The following is a 21,770-nucleotide window of genomic DNA, read 5'->3' on the forward strand; positions in this document are numbered from 1 at the left end:
TTGAACTTTTATTGGGTAGACTGCTTATCTCCATTTCATTTCTTTCTTCACCTAGAGTTTTCATTCCTTCATTTAACCCATTTTTCACCTCATTTTGTCTCAGTCTTGCATTTATTTGTAGGTATTAGGTAAAGTTGGTTACATTTCCTGATCTTGGAGTAATGGCCTTTTGTAGGAGATTTCTTATGGGGCCCAGCATTTCACTTCCCTCTGGTCACCAGAGCTGGTTACCAGGGTAAGGCCCTAGCATGACTAGTTGTAGGTCCCAGGAATCCTAGGGCTGATGATAGCCTGTTTGTGAGCGGGCCAAAGAGTTGGGTTGCAGGACAGCTAGCTGCAGGTGCCAAAGGTCTAGGTGCTTGTGCCAATCTGCTAATGGGTGGGGCCAGGTCCTGCTGCAATTGATTTCAGGCCTGGGGGTTCTGAAGCTGGCCTTGGCCTACTTTTGGGCAGTGTTAGGTCCCAGGGAAGCTTGCTGAGGGTTGTGGGGGATCCTGGGGCTGATGTCCAACTGGCTGGTGGACAGGGCTACATCCCCTCTTAACTGGCTCCTCTGCCTGGGGTATGCCAGAACTGATACCAACTGAAAGGTTAGCAGGGCTGGATCCCAGGGCCAGTGGCTAGAGGGAGGACTCCAAAGTGTTACTTGCCAGCATAAAGGAGCTCCCCCAAAAGGTTTCTGTCAGTGTCTGTGTTCCCAGGGAGGGTCTTAGACGCCTCCATCTCTTTGAGAGGCTCTCCAAGATCAGCAAATGTGTCTGACCTGGTCTCCTTTCAAATTACTTACTCTGCACAGGGTCTAAGAGCCAGTAAAAATTTGTGTGCACCCTTTAAGAGCATAATCTCTGTTTCTTACTACCCTATAGCTATCCCATATATAAATCCCACTGGCTTTCAAAGCCAGACATTCTGGAGGCTTCTTTCACCATGCAGGACCCAGGACTGGGGAGCTCTAGGTGAGGCTGGGATCCCCTGAACCTTGGGAAGAACCTCTGCAATTATTCTTCCCTCTATGGGTCACCTACCCCAGGGTGTGGGTCGTGATTATATTGCATCTCTGCCCCTCCTACCCATCTCACTGTTATTCCTTTTTTGTTAACCCTTAGAAAATATTTTCTGTTGGTCTTCAGGTCATCCTCATCAATAGTTGTTCTATAAATAACTGTACTTTTGGTGGTGTGCCCATGGGAGAAGTAGAGCATGAGGTCTTCCTACTCTGCTTTTGGTCTCCTGTCTCTATCTTTAAAGTTTTGAGTGAAAATATTTTGTTATCGAGGACTATACTTAAATAAAATTCAAATGTGAATACAGAGGAAACTTTAAACTTTCCAGAACATACAGTTTACCATTCACATACATTTCCTGGAAAAAAAAATTATCAAGGACAGATTACAATAAAACAGAAAATGTAATTCAAGAGAGAGGCCAATAAGGGATACAAGAAAGCAGTGTTAAATAAGCTGAAGAATACATTACTTTGCCGACTAAGGTCTGTCTAGTCAAGGCTATGGTTTTTCCAGTAGTCATGTATGGATGTGAGAGTTGGACTGTGAAGAAGGCTGAGCGCCAAAGAATTGATGCTTTTGAACTGTGGTGTTGGAGAAGACTCTTGAGAGTCCCTTGGACTGCAAGGAGATCCAGCCAGTCCATTCTGATGGAGATCAACCCTGGGATTTCTTTGGAAGGAATGATGCTAAAGCTGAAATTCCAGTACTTTGGTCACCTCATGCAAAGAGTTGACTCATTGGAAAAGACTCTGATGCTGGGAGGGATTGGGGTCAGGAAGAGAAGGGGACGACAGAAGATGAGATGGCTGGATGGCATCACTGACTCGATGGGCGTGAGTCTGAGTGAACTCCGGGAGTTGGTGATGGACAGGGAGGCCTGGCGTTCTGCGATTCATGGGGTCGCAAAGAGTCGGACATGACTGAGCAACTGAACTGAACTAAACTGAACTGAAAGCATGGTTAAATATAGAGTAATTGATTTAAAGAATGTACTGACAAAGTAGAGGCATAATATGTTTAAGCAATTAACATTTTAGACATAACATTCAGATAATCTCAATAAGATATGAGCTATATTTGTGTTTTTGAGTGGGGAGTAAAATACATTCAATTCATAGGTCTCATTTGGAAAAGGGAGATTATTAACGTTAAACTTCAACTGTTTTTGTTAAAAGTTAAGATTAATTATTAGAAAAAAGGAGATAGGATTTAATAGCAGCAAATACTTGGATAGCACTTTTTATATTCCAGGTACTGTTCTGAATGCTTTGTATATATTAATTCTCTTAATGCTTTCAACAGCTCTGTGAACTAGGTACCTTACAAATGAGGGAAGTGAGACCCCAGGGAATAAAGTAACTTGTATAAGATTACTACTATACAATCAGTAGTGGCAGAGTCCAGCAAGATTGGCTCTTTACTACTGCCCTACTATTACTTCTTGAAAAAAAAAAAAAAAAGACAAGGAATAAAACCAAATATAACAGTAATCACAATAATTGTAAATAAACTAAATGTCACTGCTGCTTTGTCTTTATTATTAACAAAATTTTGACCTACTAATTTTTTGCAGAATTTTTAAAGGTTGTTTGTATTATTTATCTATTATTATATCATTATCTTTGACTTGAAGCCCCTGGAGAGGAACATGAGAGACGGAATATATTTGGTTGACTTTGTAGGATAATTTCTATGGGGCCAAAAGCAGTTGGACAATTGAACACCAATTATATTCATTTGTTGATTATGATGATGATGTCTTGATATTTCTAACTTCCCTATAAATCCTATCTAAATTTCATTTCTTCTTTACATACATTATCATCATCAGTTAACTTTTATTATTTGCTGGGAATATTCAAAGTATAGTAACTCACTTAAGAATGTGGTGATAAAGAGTGTTGCTTCAAATCCATATTGACTGGGTTGAAATTCCACTCATAGTTTCATTAAGTGAGCTGTCTATATTTCACTTTCCTTTGATATGGAAAATGATGATAACAATAGTATCTACCTTGTAAGGATTTAGTGCTGAAAAGATTAGTTAATATGTACAACTTTGGTCACCTTAATTCTAAGTCCCAAACAATTTGGTAGGAAACATCAGGTAAATGTTTAGCTCTGTGGCAAACATACTATTTAAGATCGAACATTTTATACTGGTGTTATATCACTTTGGTTGATGAATAGATATTTCTTTTATTTTCTGTTTTAGTCAGCATTCTCATAACTTTCATTCCTTTTTAGATCTAATCATAGGAACTACACAGAGAAAAATTATGATCTCTTTTTCACAAATACTTGAATATCTGGTCTCCTGTTAACATTTTTCTGAGTGAATATCCTAAAGCACTTTGTATGAGAAAGTTTCAGAAGTCATGCTGCCTTGGCCTTCAGGGTATTTCTGTGGATAACTACAGTTTGTCTGGGGCCCTCAAAGTAGCTGCAAATATGGTGTGATTATATAAAGTCGTAGGAACATCAACCCACTTTTTAAGTAGCTGCATCATATGTTGAGCTTCCAGTCAGTTAAAATTTCTGTCTTTTTACATGAACTGCTCTCAGCTAAGTATCATCCATCTATGTGTGCAGTCTGTTTGGATTCTTAATGAGGGATTTATATTTCTCAGCTGGTAAAGAATCTTCCTGCAATGCAGGAGACCCTGGTTTGATTCCTAAGTTGGAAAACTCCCTTAGAGAAGGAATAGATTACCCATTCCAGTATTCTCAGGCTTCCCTGGTGGCTCAGATGGTAAAGAATCTGCCTGCAATGCAAGAGACCTCAGTTTGATCCCTGGGTTGAGAAGATTATAAATTTTAATAGAAATATATTTTTAATTTTAATTTTAAATTAAAATTACTTTTTAATTTAAAAAGTAAATGTTAATAAAAAAATAGGCAAATAAAAATTATGAGCAAGCAGCTAAGTGGTAGTGACAGAGAACAACTTTAGATAGAATAACAGTGAAATCCTTTGGGGAAGTTGATATTTAAGATTTTTAAAATTAGGTAAATTGAGCCATGTGTAGACAAGAATGTGTCAACTAATTTTTGTTATGTAACAAAACAAATTTAGTTGTTTAAAACAACAACCTATATTCATTCACAGTTTTCTGAGTTGGCAGTTGGGGCTGGCACTCAGCTATAATGATTTGTCTCTGATCCACATGGTATCATCTGGGCTCACCAGTACATTTGCAGTCAGGTGACAGTTGTTGGCTGTACCCACACGTGTCCAATGGTTGGCTTGTTGTCAGCAGTCACAATGGAGGCAGCTGGACCATATGTCACTTACTATTCAGCAGGCTAGCCTAGGCTTGTTCACATCTTGGGTCTTGTGAGTTCCCAAGATCAGCAGGAGCAGACTATTCCAGTGCACAAGCTTTTTTTAAGCCTTTATTTGCATCACATTTGCTCACATTCCATTGACCAAAGCAAGTCACATGGCAGAGCCCAAATTCAGAGTGTAGAAAACTGATCTCTGCATCTCGATGAAATGCATATAGGTGTATATGGAGAGATAGGAGAATTTTATCTTATTTTGTAATCATCCAAATGGAGCAAGCACTTTTTAAGAGAAACAAAGCATCATGTCTTAAGGCCTTATGGTGAGAAAGTGTTCAGTGTGTTTGTTGACCCAGAAGATCAGTGAATTGGAACGTAGCTCAATATGGAGGATAAAAATGAAGGCTGGAACTGGATCCTGCAGAGTTCTATAGAGCATTGTAAGGAGTCTCATTTTATTCCAAATGTAAGAAGGCAGCATCAAGTAGGTGGCAAAAAAGAGGTCCTGGTCTACTGATGAAATGCTGCTGAAAGAGTAATGAAGGCAAGTTAGGAAAGCATCCTAGGTTTGGCAGAAAGGACTTTAAGATGAAAGGATTTCCTTTACCAGATATTGAGGCTTATTATAAGGCCACAATAAGTGAAAGTTGCTCAGTTGTGTCCTACTCTTTGTGACCCCATGGACTATACAGACAATGGGATTCGCCAGGCCAGAATACTGGAGTGGGTAGCCATTCCCTTCTTCAGGGGATCTTACCAACCCAGGGATCAAACCCAGGTCTCCCACATTGCAGGCAGATTCTTTACCAGCTGAGCTACAAGGTATGATTATGGCATCAGTTCATTTCAGTTCAGTTGAGTCGCTCAGGCATGTCCGACTCTTTGCAGCCCCATGAATTATAGCATGCCAGGCCTCCCTGTCCATCACCAACTCCCAGAGTTCACTCAAACTCACGTCTATCGAGTCAGTGATGCCATCCAGCCATCTCATCCTCTGTCGTCCCCTTCTTCTCCTGCCCCCAATCCCTCCCAGCATCAGGGTCTTTTCTAATGAGTCAACTCTTTGCATAATGTGGCCAAAGTACTGGAGTTTCAGCTTTAGCATCATTCCTTCCAATGAATACCCAGGACTGATCTCCTTTAGAATGGATTGGTTGGATCTCCTTGCAGTCCAAGGGACTCTCAAGAGTCTTCTCCAACACCACATTTCAAAAGCATCAATTCTTTGGCTCTCAGTTTTCTTCACAGTCCAACTCTCACATCCATACATGACCACTGGAAAAACCATAGCCTTGACTAGACGGACCTTTGTTGACAAAGTAATGTCTCTGCTTTTGAATATGTTATCTAGGTTGGTCATAACTTTCCTTCCAAGGAGTAAGTGTCTAGGAATAGACAATAACGTAATGGAACAAAATAGAAGTCAACATATTTGGCCTCTTAATAACAATGCAGCACTTTAGATCAGTGGAGGGAGAGTAAGGTCATTGAAATAAATGGGTTATACCAATTAATAAGTACATGAAAATTACAGTGAAATTTACCTCTAATATATACCATACTGAAAATCAATTTCAGGTAGATGATTAAATATTATTAAATGCAAAATAATATTCTGTTAATGACCTTGGGAAAAGGTAAATGTTCTTAGATAAGACACAAAAATTACTAACCATAAAGGAAAAATATTCTTTAAACTTAAGAACTTCATTTCATCAAAAGACACCATGAGAAGTGTGAAAAGGCAAACCAGAAGAAAGGAAAAAATATTTGCAACACATCTAACCAATAACAACAAGTAACCAGATTAAGTAAAAATGCTTACAAGTATATAAGAAAAATCAGAAAGCCAATTTAAAAAATGAGCTAACAACTTGAATATGTCCTTCATAAAGAGAGAAATTACCTACAGGTGGCAAAAAGAGGCTGACAGAGAGGAAGTAAGGCCATCTGGATAAACCAAGTAAGAGTTTATCCAGTTGAAAGGCTTTTCTGTATTTTCAAGGCTCTGTTTGCCTCTTTTCTGTAACTTGTACATTTCATGTAACCTAAAAATATTTAGAAAGCCCAAAGGCTACTCAAATATTAATCGTTGATCTCCATTTTTCACTTTCATCAAAGTGAGGAGAAAAGCATCTACACCATTTGCCTCAGTGGACTGAGGCCAGGCCTTGTTTAAGGAATATTTCCCAAGGCTCTAACCAAAACTACTAGGCCTGTGAGAAAGGTTAGGAGGGAAAGATGGCTGTGGATATTTATTGAATATTTGTTGTATACCAGGCTGTGTTTTGCTCAATGCTTTATGTGGATTGATTTGATTGAAGTCGCTCAGTCGTGTATGACTCTTTGCAACCCTATGGACTGTAGCCTACCAGGCTCCTCTGTCTAAGGAATTTTCCAGGCAATAGTACTGGAATGGATTGCCATTTCTTTCTCCAGTGGATCTTCCCGACCCAGGGATGGAACCCGAATCTCCCGCATTGTAGACAGATGCTGTACCATCTGAGCTACCCTCACATAGCACCTTCACAGATGAGGACATTGTGATGTTAAGTAACAGGAATTGTGCCACCAGACTCTGTGCTGCTAACCTGAGTGCCTCTTTCCTAGCTATTCCATTTGGGAGAGAGGAGCAGGTGAGTATTTTCCAGCTGCAAGGCTGATCCCAGAATTACTACAAGTTTCTTTGCAATATCTCTTGCCTGACATACATTGGGCTTTGGCCTTTTATTGTCTCTGAGGTCCAGGAAGGTGCAAAATGTGGAATAAAGAATGCTGCCTGTGTAGTGTGAAGCTGAAGTTGGACTTCCTCTTGCCCTCAGGTCTCAGTTCAGTTCAGTCACTCAGTCTGTCCAGCTCTTTGCGACCCCATGGACTGCAGCACACCAGGCTTCCTTGTCCATCACCAGCTCCCAGAGCTTACTCAAACTCATGTTCATCGAGTCGGTGATGCCATCCAACCATCTCATCCTCTGTCACCCTCCTTTCCTTCTGCCTTCAATCTTTCCCAGCGTCAGGGTCTTCTCAGATGAGTCAGTTCTTCGCATCAGGTGGCCAAAGTGTTGGAGTTTCAGCTTCAGACAAAGGAGAAAAGGAAAGATATACCCATTTGAATGCAGAGTTTCAAAGAGTAGCAAGGAGAGATAAGAAAGCCTTCCTCAGTGATCAATGCAAATAAATAGAAGAAAACAATAGAATGGGATAGACTAGAGATCTCTTCAAGAAAATTAGAGATACCAAGGGAACATTTCATGCAACAATGGGCACAATAAAGGACAGAAATGGGATGGACCTAACAGAAGCCCTCCAATCTATTTATGTGCAAATGCCCATATAAGGCTGGTAATCTTGTGACAGTAGCTTTTTTGCTGTGGTGGGAGTGGAATAGGTGGGAAATCTGTCATCCTGGGACCTAATACTTACTTAACTAGTTCTGGTTAAATAGAGATAAAGGTTTACTTAATGTTTTCTGGTACTATACTTTAACATTTAGCATTATATAAAAATGCTAAAATGAATAATTATGACTTCTGGGTTTTCAATGTAAATTTCTAGTTTCTTCTCACTTTGCAAGGTAGCATTTCTGTCACTGATTATGCACAAAAACAGATATACCTGCTGCTCATAAATATTTTCATTCACTTTAACAAAATATGAAATCAGTTTCTCAATTTCTCAAGGAAACCAATCTCACACTGAACTAAGAGAAATTGTTTTTGCTTATCTTTTGCAGACTTTGGATAATGAGATGAGTACAGATGATGACAATGAATATGCAGAAGAAAAGGAGAGCTACATCTGTGCAGTGTGTCTGGATGTTTATTTCAACCCCTACATGTGTTACCCTTGCCACCACATCTTCTGTGAGCCCTGCTTACGGACCCTTGCCAAAGACAATCCTGCAAGCACTCCCTGCCCGTTGTGTCGGACAATTATTTCCAGAGTCTTTTTTCAGACAGGTAATTGTTGTCTTTCATTAACATGATTGCCTAATTATTTTGACTGCCTCTTTGTTCCAGTTCTAAAGGTACTTTATGATTTATTATGAGAAAGTTATTGAAAATCATATATAGCATAATTCGTTACTCTCCAGTTTATAGAAGAGTGCTTGCCAACTCGTTAGAACTTTGTTAAAATCGTAGAATCAGAGATGAAACCAGTTCCTCATCTCTACTCCTCTATTTAATGCTGAGATCTTTTCTAAAGCATCCTAACTAGTTTTTCAGTCATTACTTGGACATCTCCAGTGTCAAGGACATTCCATTAAAATTTGGAGCAGCTCTATTGATTATTTATGCCTCAAGACTAACTTCTATTTCTTCTCATCTTTTGACCTGTGTTTTTTCCTCTGGAGCCTCAAAGAATAAATCTATAAATGTCTGAGGATAACTACTATGCCTTTCCCTCAAACTCCAAATCTTCTAAACCTTCTTGTTGTTTTTAAGTTCCTTATTCTTGAAGATAGTAAAACTGGAACAAGGATTTGTATACATAATTACCATGTAAAGATGAGATATAATACAGGATTTTGATACAAATAGAAACAGAGAAAACTAATGAATGTGGAACAGGGAAACCTGCTAAGGAGAAAGGGAAAAATGAGAGAAGTAAGCAGAGCTGTTGGACTGTGAAGAAAGCTGAGCCCCGAAGAATGGATGCTTTTGAACTGTGGTGTTGGAGAAGACTCTTGAGAGTCCCTTGGACTGCAAGGAGATCCAACCAGTCCATCCTAAAGGAGATCAGTCCTGGGTGTTCATTGGAAGGACTGATGATGAAGCTGAAACTCCAAAACTTTGGCCACCTGATGCGAAGAGCTGACTCATTTAAAAAGACCCTGATGCTGGGAAAGATTGAGGGCAGGAGGAGAAGGGGACGACCGAGGATGAGATGGTTGGATGGCATCACCAACTCAATGGACATGAGTTTGGGTAAACTCCAGGAGATGGTGGTGGACAGGGAGGCCTGGCGTACTGCAGTCCATGGGGTTACAAGGACTTGGACACAACTGAGTGACTGAACTGAACTGAAAGCAGAGCTGATATCTATTGAGTGCGCTACTGTGTGCTAAACCTTTGAGAAGGAAATTTCTGTATCCACATTCTCACTTCAACCATAGGCCAAATAAGATCAAAGTATGTACTTTATTCATAGTAAAACTGAAGAAAACACATAGCACATTTTTCTTCCCCTAAAGAAAATCCAAGGACCCATCTGCAAAGAAGAATCAGTTTATAAAAATAAGTTTTGTATACCCAACCAACTATATGAATGCTTGCAAACCTGTCGTACCAGCTCAGTAATCAAACAATGAGATACCACCTCACACTCACTAGGATGGCTGTAGTTAAGAAGATAAATAATAATAAGTGTTGACAAGGATATGGAAAAATTGAAACTCATATTACTGATAGGAGTATAAAATGGTAAAGTCAGTTTGGAAAATAGCAGAATCAGCTTTGCACATAGAAGATTCTAAACCTGTTTGTGAAATGGGGAAAAAATTCTTGTGTCCCAAATTAACTAAGAGTTCTTCTGTCTATGAAGATGCAAAAGACTCCAGGATGGGCAGGGCCAAGGAAGAAGACCTTTGGCTAGGGGGAACCTTTCCATTTCTTGATTGACAGCCTCATTCTTCCAGACAAGGAGCTCCCACATCAGTACCCCAATAGCAGATCTGTTCAGGGGTGTCAAACATGCTGCATGACAGGATCTGCCAGCCACCTTCGTCAGGAGGTCAAAGAAGGGGAAAGGCTATGGCTTACAAATGTTAAATGGAGTGAGGGTCATCCAAGAGAGTGGGGAAGAATCCCTTAGCCAATGAGATCATGGTTTTGTTTTCAGGGAAGGCATCGTATTCTCTTGAATCAGTTGTATGACTGAAGCCTTCACACTGAGCATGGCATCGCCCCTACTGCAGATTGGCCTTGGGGGACCCCTGTATGAGCCCTACTGTAGGCTTCAGGAACCCAGCCCACGGCCATATGGAGGGTGCAGATGTCTCAAGCACTACATAGAGAGCCACAGGGTCAGTGCAGCTGAACTCTCAACTGTGAAGTCACTTGCTGCTCTCACCCCATTCAAATGCACCGGAACCTCAACAAGGAGAATTTCTACCCTCCTTCCATTATTTTCCTCCATTCAGCCTCTGTCTCCTTTTAGACCACTGCCCCCATGCCCCTACTCTTCTGCCTTTACATGGTGAAACCAGGTGCTAATAAGCAGTAGTGCTGGTGAACTCCGTTGGAAATGGGAAAATAAAATGGCTGAGTCTTTACCTTGTGTATGAAAGAAAGAAAGTAAAAGTGAAGTCACTCAGTTGTGTCTGACTCTTTGCGACCCCAGGGACTGTAGCCTACCAGGCTTCTCCGTCCATGGGATTTTCCAGACAAGAGTTCTAGAGTGGGGTGCCATTTCCTTCTCCAGGGGATCTTCCTGACCCAGGGATCAAACCCAGGCCCCTGCAATTCAGGCAGACGCTTTACCCTCTGAGCCAGCAGGGAAGAAGTCCCTAAATTTAAGCTACTGTAGAATTTTAAGTATGAAGCAGGCTTATGATTTTTTCACCAGGAATATTCTGGCTCCCACAATAATAGGAGGATGCTACTGGTATCTAATCAACAAGGCAGGGATAACAGGTACCAGGCAGTGTTTGGGCCAGTACCACACAGTGAAAAATTGTCCTGGATTCAGTCTGAATTTTAGATGTCCTGGTGGGCTTTATTCAGGACATATAGCTCATCCAAAAGATCACACTTCCTCTTTTTATCTGCCGTAATAGCCTGTAATTGGTCTTGGTCTGTTGTCTCTGTTCCCATTAAGGGTATTTCATACTTTCTCTTATTCTGTACCAAACAGTCTGGACTGTTAATTCATATGCTAGTAGTGATTTTATTCTTGCATTTACCATGCCTCAACTTTTTCATTTTTACGTTCATCTTGTACAATATAGTCATTACCTCTGAAATCAAAACTCATTCTTTTTTTATTGAAGTATAAAAAGAAGATTTACAATGTTGTGCTGATCTCTGCTGTACAGCAAAGTGACTCAGTTATATACATATAAACGATCTTTATTTTTATATTCTTTTCCATTATGGTTTATCACAGTATATTGAATATAGTTCCCTATGCTGTACAGTAGGACCTTGTTGTTTATCCATCCTATAAAATATAATAGTCTATATCTGCTAATCCTAAACTCCCAGTCCTCCCCTCCCATACTGCTCTCCCCCTTGGCAACTTCAAGTCTGTTCTCGATGTTTGTGAGGCTGTTTCTGTTTGCAGATAGGTTTCTTTGTACCATATTTTAGATTGCACATGTAGGTGGTATTATATGGTATCTGTCTTTCTCTTTCTGACTTCACTTAGTATGATGATCTCTAGTTGCATCCGTGTTGCTACAAATGGCATTATTTCATTCTTTTTTATGGCTGAGTAAAAATATTCCATTGTATATGTATACAAATTCACTCTTTATTAGTAGGCATATCTATTTCATAATCCCTTTTAGTGTAGTCACTCTTGAGCTTTAATATATGTAAATAAATATTTTATTATAAAAAAGAAACAGAAAATTAAGCATAATAATGAGAGCATTGTTTCTCACGTTTCTGTCATTTTCCTACCACCTTTTCAATTTTCACTATATCACATACCACCTGAATTATTTTTTTACTTAAGAGTTTTCTTCATATCAACATAGTTTTAAAATATACTTATTTCAGCCTCATCTTTAACAATGTATTTGTGAATTTGTGTTTCTGATGTTCTTGTTTATTATATACATTAAAACAATAACTCTGAAAGTTTTTATTCAATTTCAGCCTAAATCCTTTAACATATGGGTCACAGTTCGGTTCAGTTCAGTCGCTCAATTGTGTCTGACTCTTTGCGACCCCATGAATCACAGCACACCAGGCCTCCCTGTCCATCACCAACTGCTAGAGTTCACTCAAACTCATGTGCATTGAGTCGGTGATGCCATCCAGCCATCTCATCCTCGGTCGTCCCCTTCTCCTCCTGCCCCCAAACCCTCTCAGCATCAGAGTATTTTCTAATGAGTCAACTCTTCGCATGAGGTGGCCAAAGTATTGGAGTTTCAGCTTCAGCATCAGTCCTTCCAGTGAACACCCAGGACTGGTCTCCTTTAGGATGGACTGGTTGGATCTCCTTGCAGTCCAAGGGACTCTCAAGAGTCTTCTCCAACACCACAGTTCAAAAGCATCCATTCTTCGGCGCTCAGCTTTCTTCACAGTCCAACTCTCACAGCCATGCATGACCACTGGAAAAACCATAGCCTTAACTAGATGGACGTTTGTTGGCAAAGTAGTATCTCTGCTTTTCAATATGCTATCTAGATTGGTCATAACTTTCCTTCCAAGGAGTAAGCGTCTTTTAATTTCATGGCTGCAGTCACCATCTGCAGTGATTTTGGAGCCCCAAAAAATAAAGTCTGACACTGTTTCCACTGTTTCCCCATCTATTTGCCATGAAAGTGATGGGACCAGATGGCATGATCTTCGTTTTCTGAATGTTGAGCTTTAAGCCAACTTTTTTACTCTCTTCTTTCACTTTCATCAAGAGGCTTTTTAGTTCCTCTTCACTTTCTGCCATAAGGGTGGTGTCATCTGCATATCTGAGGTTATTGATATTTCTCCCAGCAATCCTGATTCCAACTTGTGCTTCTTCCAGCCCAGCATTTCTCATGATGTACTCTGCATATAAGTTAAATAGCAGGATGACAATATACAGCCTTGATGTACTCCTTTTCCTATTTGGAACCAGTTTGTTGTTCCATGTCCAGTTCTAACTGTTGCTTCCTGACCTGCATACAGGTTTCTCAAGAGGCAGGTCAGGTGGTCTGATATTCCCATCTCTTTCAGAAGTTAGTGCTTTGTAAACCAAATCTTGAAAAACACTGCCTTGCACTTATGGATGTTAACACCAGGAAAGAAAAAAAAAAACACCAAACAGGAATATTTAAAACAGTCCCTCGGAGTTGTGAGTGGAGCTGGAGATAGAAGGAGTAGAACAGATCTTCATTGGTGTTTTGTGTTTTTTTTTTTTTAATGCTCTTTTACATCATTGGATTTCTTAAACCATGGGAATGTGTTAATTTGACAGTTTTTAAGAATAAATAAGTAAACCAAGATATACAGCATTAAATATGATGGTGGGGCAAGGAGGATGAAGTCCTGTTTCTTTTCATACAGAATAGAATCATGAATTCTTTGAAGCTGAGGATGTATGCTATGATATCCTTTTGAGGATCCACTAGTATATCTCTATCCATAGGCTTTCAAAAGTCTTTTTCTAAATATTGAAGTGTAGCTTTAAATGCAAAATAATAATAGTATACATCACAACACTAAAAAGTACTTAGCACTTTGTCTTTATCATACTATGTCTATGCTTGCGTGCTTAGTTGCTCAGTTGTATCAAACTCTTTGCGACCCCATGGACTATAGCCCTGATCACTGAGAAAGGCTTTCTTATATCTCCTTGCTATTCTTTGGAACTCTGCATTCAAATGGGTATATATTTCCTTTGCTTTTTGCTTCTCTTCTTTTCACAGCTATTTGTAAGGCTGCCTCAGACAGCCATTTTGCTTTTTTGCATTTCTTTTTCTTGGGGATGGTCTTGATCCTCGTCTCCTGTACAGTGTCATGAACCTCCATCCATAGTTCCTCAGGCACTCTGTCTATCAAATCTAGTCCCTTAAATCTATTTCTCACTTCCACTGTATAATCATAAGGGATTTGATTTAGGTCATACCTGAATGGTCTAGTGGTTTTCTCCACTTTTTTCAATTTCAGTCTGAATTTGGCCATAAGGAGTTCATGATCTGAGCCACAGTCAGCTCCCAGTCTTGTTTTTGCTTACTGTATAGAGCTTCTCCATCTTTGGCTGCAAAGAATATAATCAATCTGATTTCGGTGTTGACCATCTGGTGATGTCCATGTGTAGAGTCTTCTCTTGTGTTATTGGAAGAGGGTGTTTGCTATGACTGGTGCATTCTCTTGGCAAAACTCTATTAGCCTTTGCCCTGCTTCATTCTGCACTCCAAGGCCAAATTTGCCTGTTACTTCAAGCGTTTCTTGACTTCCTACTTTTGCATTCCAGTCCCCTATAATGAAGAGGACATCTATTGTGGGTGTTAGTTCTAAAAGGTCTTGTAGGTCTTCATAGAACAGTTCACCTTCAGCTTCTTCAGCATTACTCTTTGGGGGCATAGACTTATATTACCATGATATTGAATGGTTTACCTTGGAAATGAACAAAGATCATTGTTTTTGAACTTGGATCCAAGTACTGCATTTCGGACTCTTTTGTTGACCGTGATGGCTACTCCATTTCTTATAAGGGATTCCTGCCCACAGTACAGTAGTAGATATAATGATCATCTGAGCTAAATTCACCCATTCCAGTTCATTTTAGTTCACTGATTCCTAAAATGTTGACATTCACTCTTGCCATCTCCTGTTTGACCACTTCCAATTTGCCTTGATTCATGGACCTAACATTCCAGGTTCCTACGCAATATTGCTCTTTACAGCATCGGATTTTGCTTCCATCACCTGTCACATCCGCAACTGGGTGTTGTTTTTACTTTGGCTCCATCTCTTCATTCTTTCTGGAGTTATTTATCTACTGTTCTCCAGTAGCATATTCAGCACCTGCCAACCTGGGGAGTTCATCTTTCAATGTCCTGTCTTTTTACCTTTTCATACTGTCCATGGGGTTCTCAAGGCAAGAATACTGAAGTGGTTTGCCATTCCCTTCTCCAGTGCACCACATTTTGTCAGAACTCTCCACCATGACCTGTCAGTCTTGGGTGGCCCTACACAACATGGCTCATAGTTTCTTTGAGTTAGACAAGGCTGTGGTCCATGTGATCAGATTGGTTAGTTTTCTGTGATTGTGGCTTCAGTCTGTCTGCCCTCTGATGCCCTCTCTCAGCACCCACCATCTTACTGGGGTTTCCCTGACCTTGGACGTGGGATATCTCCTCTCAACAGCTCCGGCTCCAGGCAACCGCTGCTCACCACTGCAGTGCTGCACAGCCACCGCTCACTGCTCTGGAACCTTCATTCCTTTGTACAAATCCAGCTTTCCATCTTGGATCATTTTCTTTCAGCCTGGAGTAACACTTCTTTTACAGGTATGGGGAATTCCCTGGCAGTTCAGTGATTAGGACTCAGTGCTTTCACTGCCGGGCCCCAGGTTTGATCAGCAAGTCACTTCCAATCACTGTAGTGTCTACCACTGATCCTCACACATGTAGAAGCTCAGTGTTGTTAAAATGAAACAGGATGTCTGCCACTAAATCAGAGGAAGTCCCGCCGCTGCAACGAGGTCTCAGGCACTCTAGCTCCATCTCTCGAAAATTAGAGATACCAAGGGAACATTTCATGCAAAGATGGGCTCAATAAAGGACAGAAATGATATGGACCTAACCGAAGCAGATGATGTTAAGAAGAGGTGTCGAGAATACACAGAAGAACTGTACAAAAAAGACCTTCACGACCCAGATAATCATGATGGTGTGATCACTCACCTAGAGCCAGACATCCTGGAATATGAAGTCCAAGTGGGCCTTAGAAAGCATCACTATGAACAAAGCTAGTGGAGGTGATGGAATTCCAGTTGAGCTATTTCAAATCCTAAAAGATGATGATGTGAAAGTGCTGCACTCAATATGCCAGCACATTTGAATAACTCATCAGTGGCCACAGGACTGGAAAAGGTCAGTTTTCATTCCAATCCCAAAGAAAGGCAATGCCAAAGAATGCTAAAAACTACAGCACAATTGCACTCATCTCACATCCTGCTGCTGCTGCTGCTAAGTCGCTTCTGCTGCTGTTGCTGCTAAGTCACTTCAGTATTGTCCGACTCTGTGTGACCCCATAGATGGCAGCCCACCAGGCTCCCCGGTCCCTGGGATTCTCCAGGCAAGAACACTGGAGTGGATTGCCATTTCCTTCTCCAATGCATGAAAGTGAAGTCACTCAGTCGTGTCCAACCCTCAGCGACCCCATGGATTGCAGCCCATCAGGCTCCTCCTCCATCCATGGGATTTTCCAGGCAAGAGTCCTGCATCTTACATGCTAGTAATGCCCAAAATTCTCCAAGCCATGCTTCAGCAATACGTGAACCATGAACTTCCAGATGTTCAAGCTCATTTTAGAAAAGGCTACATATTTTGTTGGAGAATTGGGCTTCTTAATATTTTAACTCTAAACAGTTCACTAGGAAAGGGTATTAAATCAGGTTAAATTTTATATTCAGAGGATACAAAGATAAGTATTCATCAGTACCAAATGAGATATTCCTGGTTGGCTTCGCTTTCCCAACACTCAGAGTTTCTCTGACTGCGAATCACATATGACATTCAGTTACTAGAAGACAGTGCAACCTCCCTAGGGTGAGAACCTGCCAGGTCTGAAAAGTTGAATCTGAGACTTACTGGTATTTCTTGAGTCCAAGTAGTCAGATTCTGTTAAATGCAGGCTGTAGTAGCAAATTCAGGTTTTCTTTAACTGGCATTGTTCCTCTTATAAACAAACATTTCTGGGTGTTCACGTGGGTACAAAATGAGTTTCACTGGGAGAGCTAGGGTCCCTTGCAAGTGAGACTTTTTGCCCCTCTTGCAGAAGTGTAAATCAAGCACTGCCATTGAAACTCTGAAGACAATTTTAAGATAGTTTATAGATTTTCACTGATACAGAGTAAAGTGAAGTCAAATATCAAGCTTTCATAATACTAAATAACTGGGCTCTGTATTTATAATTTGTCATTGTTGTTCAGTCACTAAGTCATGTCTGACTCTTTGCGACCCCATGGAATGCAGCACACCAGGCTTCCCTGTCCTTCACTATCTCCCTGAGTGTGCTCAAGCTTATGTCCATTGTCAGTGATGCCATCCAGCCATCTCATCCTCTGTTGTCCCCTTCTCCTCTTGCCCTCAATCTTTCTCAGCATCAGGGTCTTTTCCAGTTAGCTGGCTCTTTGCATCAGGTGGCCAGAGTTTGGAGCTTCAGCTTCAGCATCAATCCTTCCAGTGAATATTCAGGATTGATTTCCTTTATGATTCACTGGTTTGATCTCCTTGCAGTCCAAGGGACTCTCAAGAGTTTTCTCCAACACCACAGTTCAAAAGCATTAGTTCTTCTGCACTCAGCCTTCTTTATGGTCCACCTCTCATATCCGTACTTGACTACTGGAAAACCATAGCTTCAACTATATGGATATTTGTCAGCAAAATGATTTCTTTGCTTTTTAATATGCTATTTAGGTTTATCATAGCTCTTTTGCATTTATAATAATCTTATTATAGTCCCTCCTTAACAGGACCCAAAGGCCTGAATTAACCTGCCAGACCCTTCAGACCATGGAACTTTCCAAGCAAGAATACTAGAGTGGGTTGCCATTTCCTTCTCCAGGGGATCTTCCAGACCCAGGGATCAAACCCACATCTCCTGCATTGGCAGGCAGACTGTTTACCAATGAGCCATTACCTCACAACTTAGGGTTACATATTTACTCAGTTCAGTTCAGTTGCTCAGTCGTGTCCGACTCTTTGTGACCCCATGAATCGCAGCACCCCAGGCCTCCCTGTCCATCACCAACTCCCAGAGTTCACCCAAACTCATGTCCATTGAGTTGGTGATGCCATCCAGCCATCTCATCCTCTGTCATCCCCTTCTCCTCCTCCCCCCAGTCCCTCCCAGCATCAGGGTCTTTTCCAATGAGTCAAGTCTTCGAATGAGGTGGCTAAAGTACTAGACTTTCAACTTCAACATCAGTCCTTCCAGTGAACACCCAGGACTGATCTCCTTCATTTTTTTTTTTTTTTTTTTACAGTGAACTGTACTTTAATTTACTGGCATTGTCAATCTATGGACAAGACAGGTATTGTTTTTTTTTCCATGAAGGGAGATGGTTTCCAATCTGCTATAATATGTGCCCACAGCTTCACCTTGAACATGCAGCATTCAGGCTGTACTCAGGGTAGATTATTCCTTTTTCACTTTCACAATTTTTATGCTGCTGCCAGAAGTCTTCATGGCGTTTGCTTTGAATTCAGTCTTCAGTGCATCTCTGACTGCTTTTGCACAGATCTGGGAGTATCGGATGTAGCTGAGTCCAGCCTGTCGCCAGTACACCACCATGATGTCGTGAGAGGGGGCACGTCGGGCCGAATCGCGAAGACCTATCAATGTCAGCTCAGCGCGCGGCCCGACTTAATCTCCTTCAGAATGGACGGGTTGGATCTCCTTGCAGTCCAAGGGACTCTCAAGTCTTCTCCAAAACCACAGTTCAAAAGCATCAATTCTTCAGCACTCAGCTTTCTTCACAGACAACTGTCACATCCACTCATGTACTATGCTTATTTCACAATTTGCTTTTGTAAATCGAAATTTTTATTGAAAAATTATTTTAAATTTTTATTTAAAATGAGATTTTCACATTAAAAACTTCTGATATTATGATGCAGCATTGTTCTCAGCACTGTTAAGTTTTGTGCACTGTTTGAAGAAAATGTTTTCTAAATATTTTTTAATAGACTTTATTTTTTAGAGCAGTTTCGTATTCACAGCAAAATTAAGTAGAAGATAGAGGGATTTCTTATACACCTCCTGCCCCCTCACAAACAGCCCCCATTACCCATACTCTGTACTACAGTGGAACATCTGTTAAATTCTGTCAGCCTGTATTGATCCGTGATTATCATCTAAAGTCCATAGTTTACATCAGGGTTCACTCTTGGTGTTGTACATTCCATGACTTTGGATAAATGTATAGTGACACATATCCATCATTAGAGTATCAAAGAGAATATTTTCACTGCCCCAAGAATCCTCTGCTCCTCATTCATTCATCCCTATTCATCCTTCACCCCCAACCCCACATCTTTTCACTGTCTCCATAGTTTTGCCTTTTCCAGAACATCATATAGTTGGAATCATACAGTATGTAGCCTTTTCAGATTGGCTTCTTTAACTTACTAATATACATTTAATATTCTCCCATGTCCTCCTGTGGCTTAATAGCTTATTTCTTTTGGGGGACTTCCTGGTGGCTCAGATGGTAAAGAACCTGCCTGAAATGCAAGAGACCCAGGTTTGTTCCCTGGGTTGGGAAGATCCCCTGGCGAAGGAAATGGCTACCAACTCCAGTACTGTTACCTAGAAAATTCCACAGACAGAGGAGTCTGGTGGGCTACAGCCCATGGGACCACTTTAGCACTAAATAATGTTCCATTGTCTAAAGGTACCAGTTTATCTGTTCACCTGCTGAAGGACATGGTTGTTGCTTCCAACTTGGAAATTATGAATAAACCTGCTAAAAACACCTATTTGAAGTCTTTATGTGGACCTAAGTTTTCAGCTTCTTTGGCTAAATACTAAGGAGCATGACTGCTAAACTGTATGTAGTAAGAGTATTTTTAGTTTTTTGAGAAGCCACCAAACCATCTTCCAGAGTGGCTGTACCATGTTGCATACCTGCCAACAGTGACTGATAGTGCCTGTTATCCATATCCTTGCCAGAAATTGTGTTATCTGTGCTCTGGATTTTGGCCACTCTAATAGGTGGGTAGTGGTGTCTTATTAATATTTTAATTTGCATCTCTAATGACATATGTAGCGTCTTTTCATATGTTTATTTGTTGACTGCATATCTTCCTTGGTGAGATGACTGTTAAGGTCTTTGGCCCATTTTTTAAAATTGAGTATTTGTTTTCTTACTATTTAGTTTGAAGACTTTTTGGGTATTTTTGGATAACAGTCCTTTATCAGATATGCCTTTTGCAAATATTTTCTCCCAGCTTGTGAATCAACTGTTCATTCACTTGACAGTGTCTTTTGTAGAAGAGCAGAAAAGAATGTTTCACAGTTTTAACTCTTATACTTAGCAGAATGCTTAAAACTATTACTAACAAATATTTGCTTAATAATTATAAGTTATAATATAACTTAATTATAACTGGCTTTTAAATATAAAATTGCCCATATTTAAGCATAAGTGAAATGAACTGAAAGTTGTTCAGTCGTGTCCAATTTTTTGTGACCCCATTGACTGTAGCCCACCAGGTTCCTCTGTCCATGGAATTCTCCAGGCAAGAATACTGGAGTGGGTTGCCATTTCTTTCTCCAATTTAAGCATAAAGCAGACATCAAATTTATACCACCCTGTTGGTACTGCTTGTAGTTCAAAATTGTGCTTTGTTTGTAGTTTTCCTTATTTCATTATTTATGGTACAATACAGTGAAACTCATGGTAATACACCCTGTAATAAAGTGAATTATGTTTTTATGTATTTGGTAATTGGCTCTTGCACTCAGCCAAGTCAAGAAGACTATAACTTTGAACACTTACTTATCATTTCTGTGGTTCAGTTCAGTTCAGTTCAGTCACTCAGTCGTGTCCGACTCTGTGGCTCCACGAATCGCAGCACGTCAGGCCTCCCTGTCCATCACTAACTCCCGGAGTTCACTCAGATTCATGTCCATCGAGTCAGTGATGCCATCCAGACATCTCATCCTCTGTCATCCCCTTCTCCTGCCCTCAATCCCTCCCAGCATCAAAGTCTTTTCCAATGAGTCAACTCTTCGCATGAAGTGGCCAAAGTACTGGAGCTTCAGCTTCAGCATCGTTCCTTCCAAAGAAATCCCAGGGCTGATCTCCTTCAGAATGGACTGATTGGATCTCCTTGCAGTCCAAGGGACTCTCAAGAGTCTTCTCCAACACCACAGTTCAAAAGCATCAATTCTTCAGCACTCAGCCTTCTTCACAGTCCAACTCTCACATCCATACATGACTACTGGAAAAACCATAGCCTTGACGAGATGGACCTTAGTCGGCAAAGTAATGTCTCTGCTTTTGAATATGCTATCTAGGTTGGTCATAACTTTCCTTCCAAGGAGTAAGCATCTTTTTATTTCATGGCTGCACTCACCATCTGCAGTGATTTTGGAGCCCAAAAACTAAAGTCTGACACTGTTTCCACTGTTTCCCCATCTATTTCCCATGAAGTGATGGGACCAGATGCCATGATCTTCATTTTCTGAATGTTGAGCAGTGTCACACAAAGATGCTGCTGTTTTCCACGGTACTGACACCACATTTAAATGTACCATCTGAATAGACTTTAGAATCTTTCTAGGATATTCAGGATTTTTTCCTTTACCATCATATTGAATGATATGAAACATTGATTCATTCAAAATATTATAATATTGTAGTAAGAAGCTTCTGCTCCCTAATAGGTAGAGTTAACAAAGGAGGAGAGAAAGGTAGTTTTTATCATCTTTTACTCTGAGCCCTGCATCTTGGTCTGCCTTCAGATTTTTCTTAGTGCTTCTACTAAATAATTCAGAGAAAGTTAGTATTGAATAATTATCTGTTGCAAAATCCTGCAGTACCAAGTTAAAATACCACTAGAATGAAGCATTGTAGTTCTGTAGAAAGAACAAC

At 40.5% G+C, this 21,770-nt stretch overlaps 2 protein-coding genes across 3 annotated transcripts in view; one reads left to right on the forward strand and one right to left on the reverse strand.

Moving 5' to 3' along the window:
- RNF180 (ring finger protein 180) overlaps nucleotides 1-21,770 on the forward strand; it is a 246,060-nt gene that overhangs the window by 167,344 nt on the left and 56,946 nt on the right. For both annotated transcript variants that reach the window (XM_040262589.1, XM_040262588.1), the window contains exon 4: nucleotides 8,026-8,251. In XM_040262589.1, coding sequence (XP_040118523.1) covers nucleotides 8,026-8,251 — 226 coding nt within the window. The remainder of the gene's footprint in view (nucleotides 1-8,025; nucleotides 8,252-21,770) is intronic.
- On the reverse strand, nucleotides 18,154-18,531 carry LOC120879572 (ATP synthase subunit epsilon, mitochondrial-like). Its single transcript, XM_040262592.1, has one exon. It carries the CDS (start codon nucleotides 18,461-18,463, stop codon nucleotides 18,308-18,310), a length of 156 nt encoding a protein of 51 aa, XP_040118526.1. The 5' UTR covers nucleotides 18,464-18,531; the 3' UTR covers nucleotides 18,154-18,307.

This window comes from Oryx dammah, unplaced genomic scaffold (assembly GCF_014754425.2).
Source record: "Oryx dammah isolate SB20612 unplaced genomic scaffold, SCBI_Odam_1.1 HiC_scaffold_20, whole genome shotgun sequence".
In the NCBI taxonomy this organism is placed as follows: domain Eukaryota; kingdom Metazoa; phylum Chordata; class Mammalia; order Artiodactyla; family Bovidae; genus Oryx; species Oryx dammah.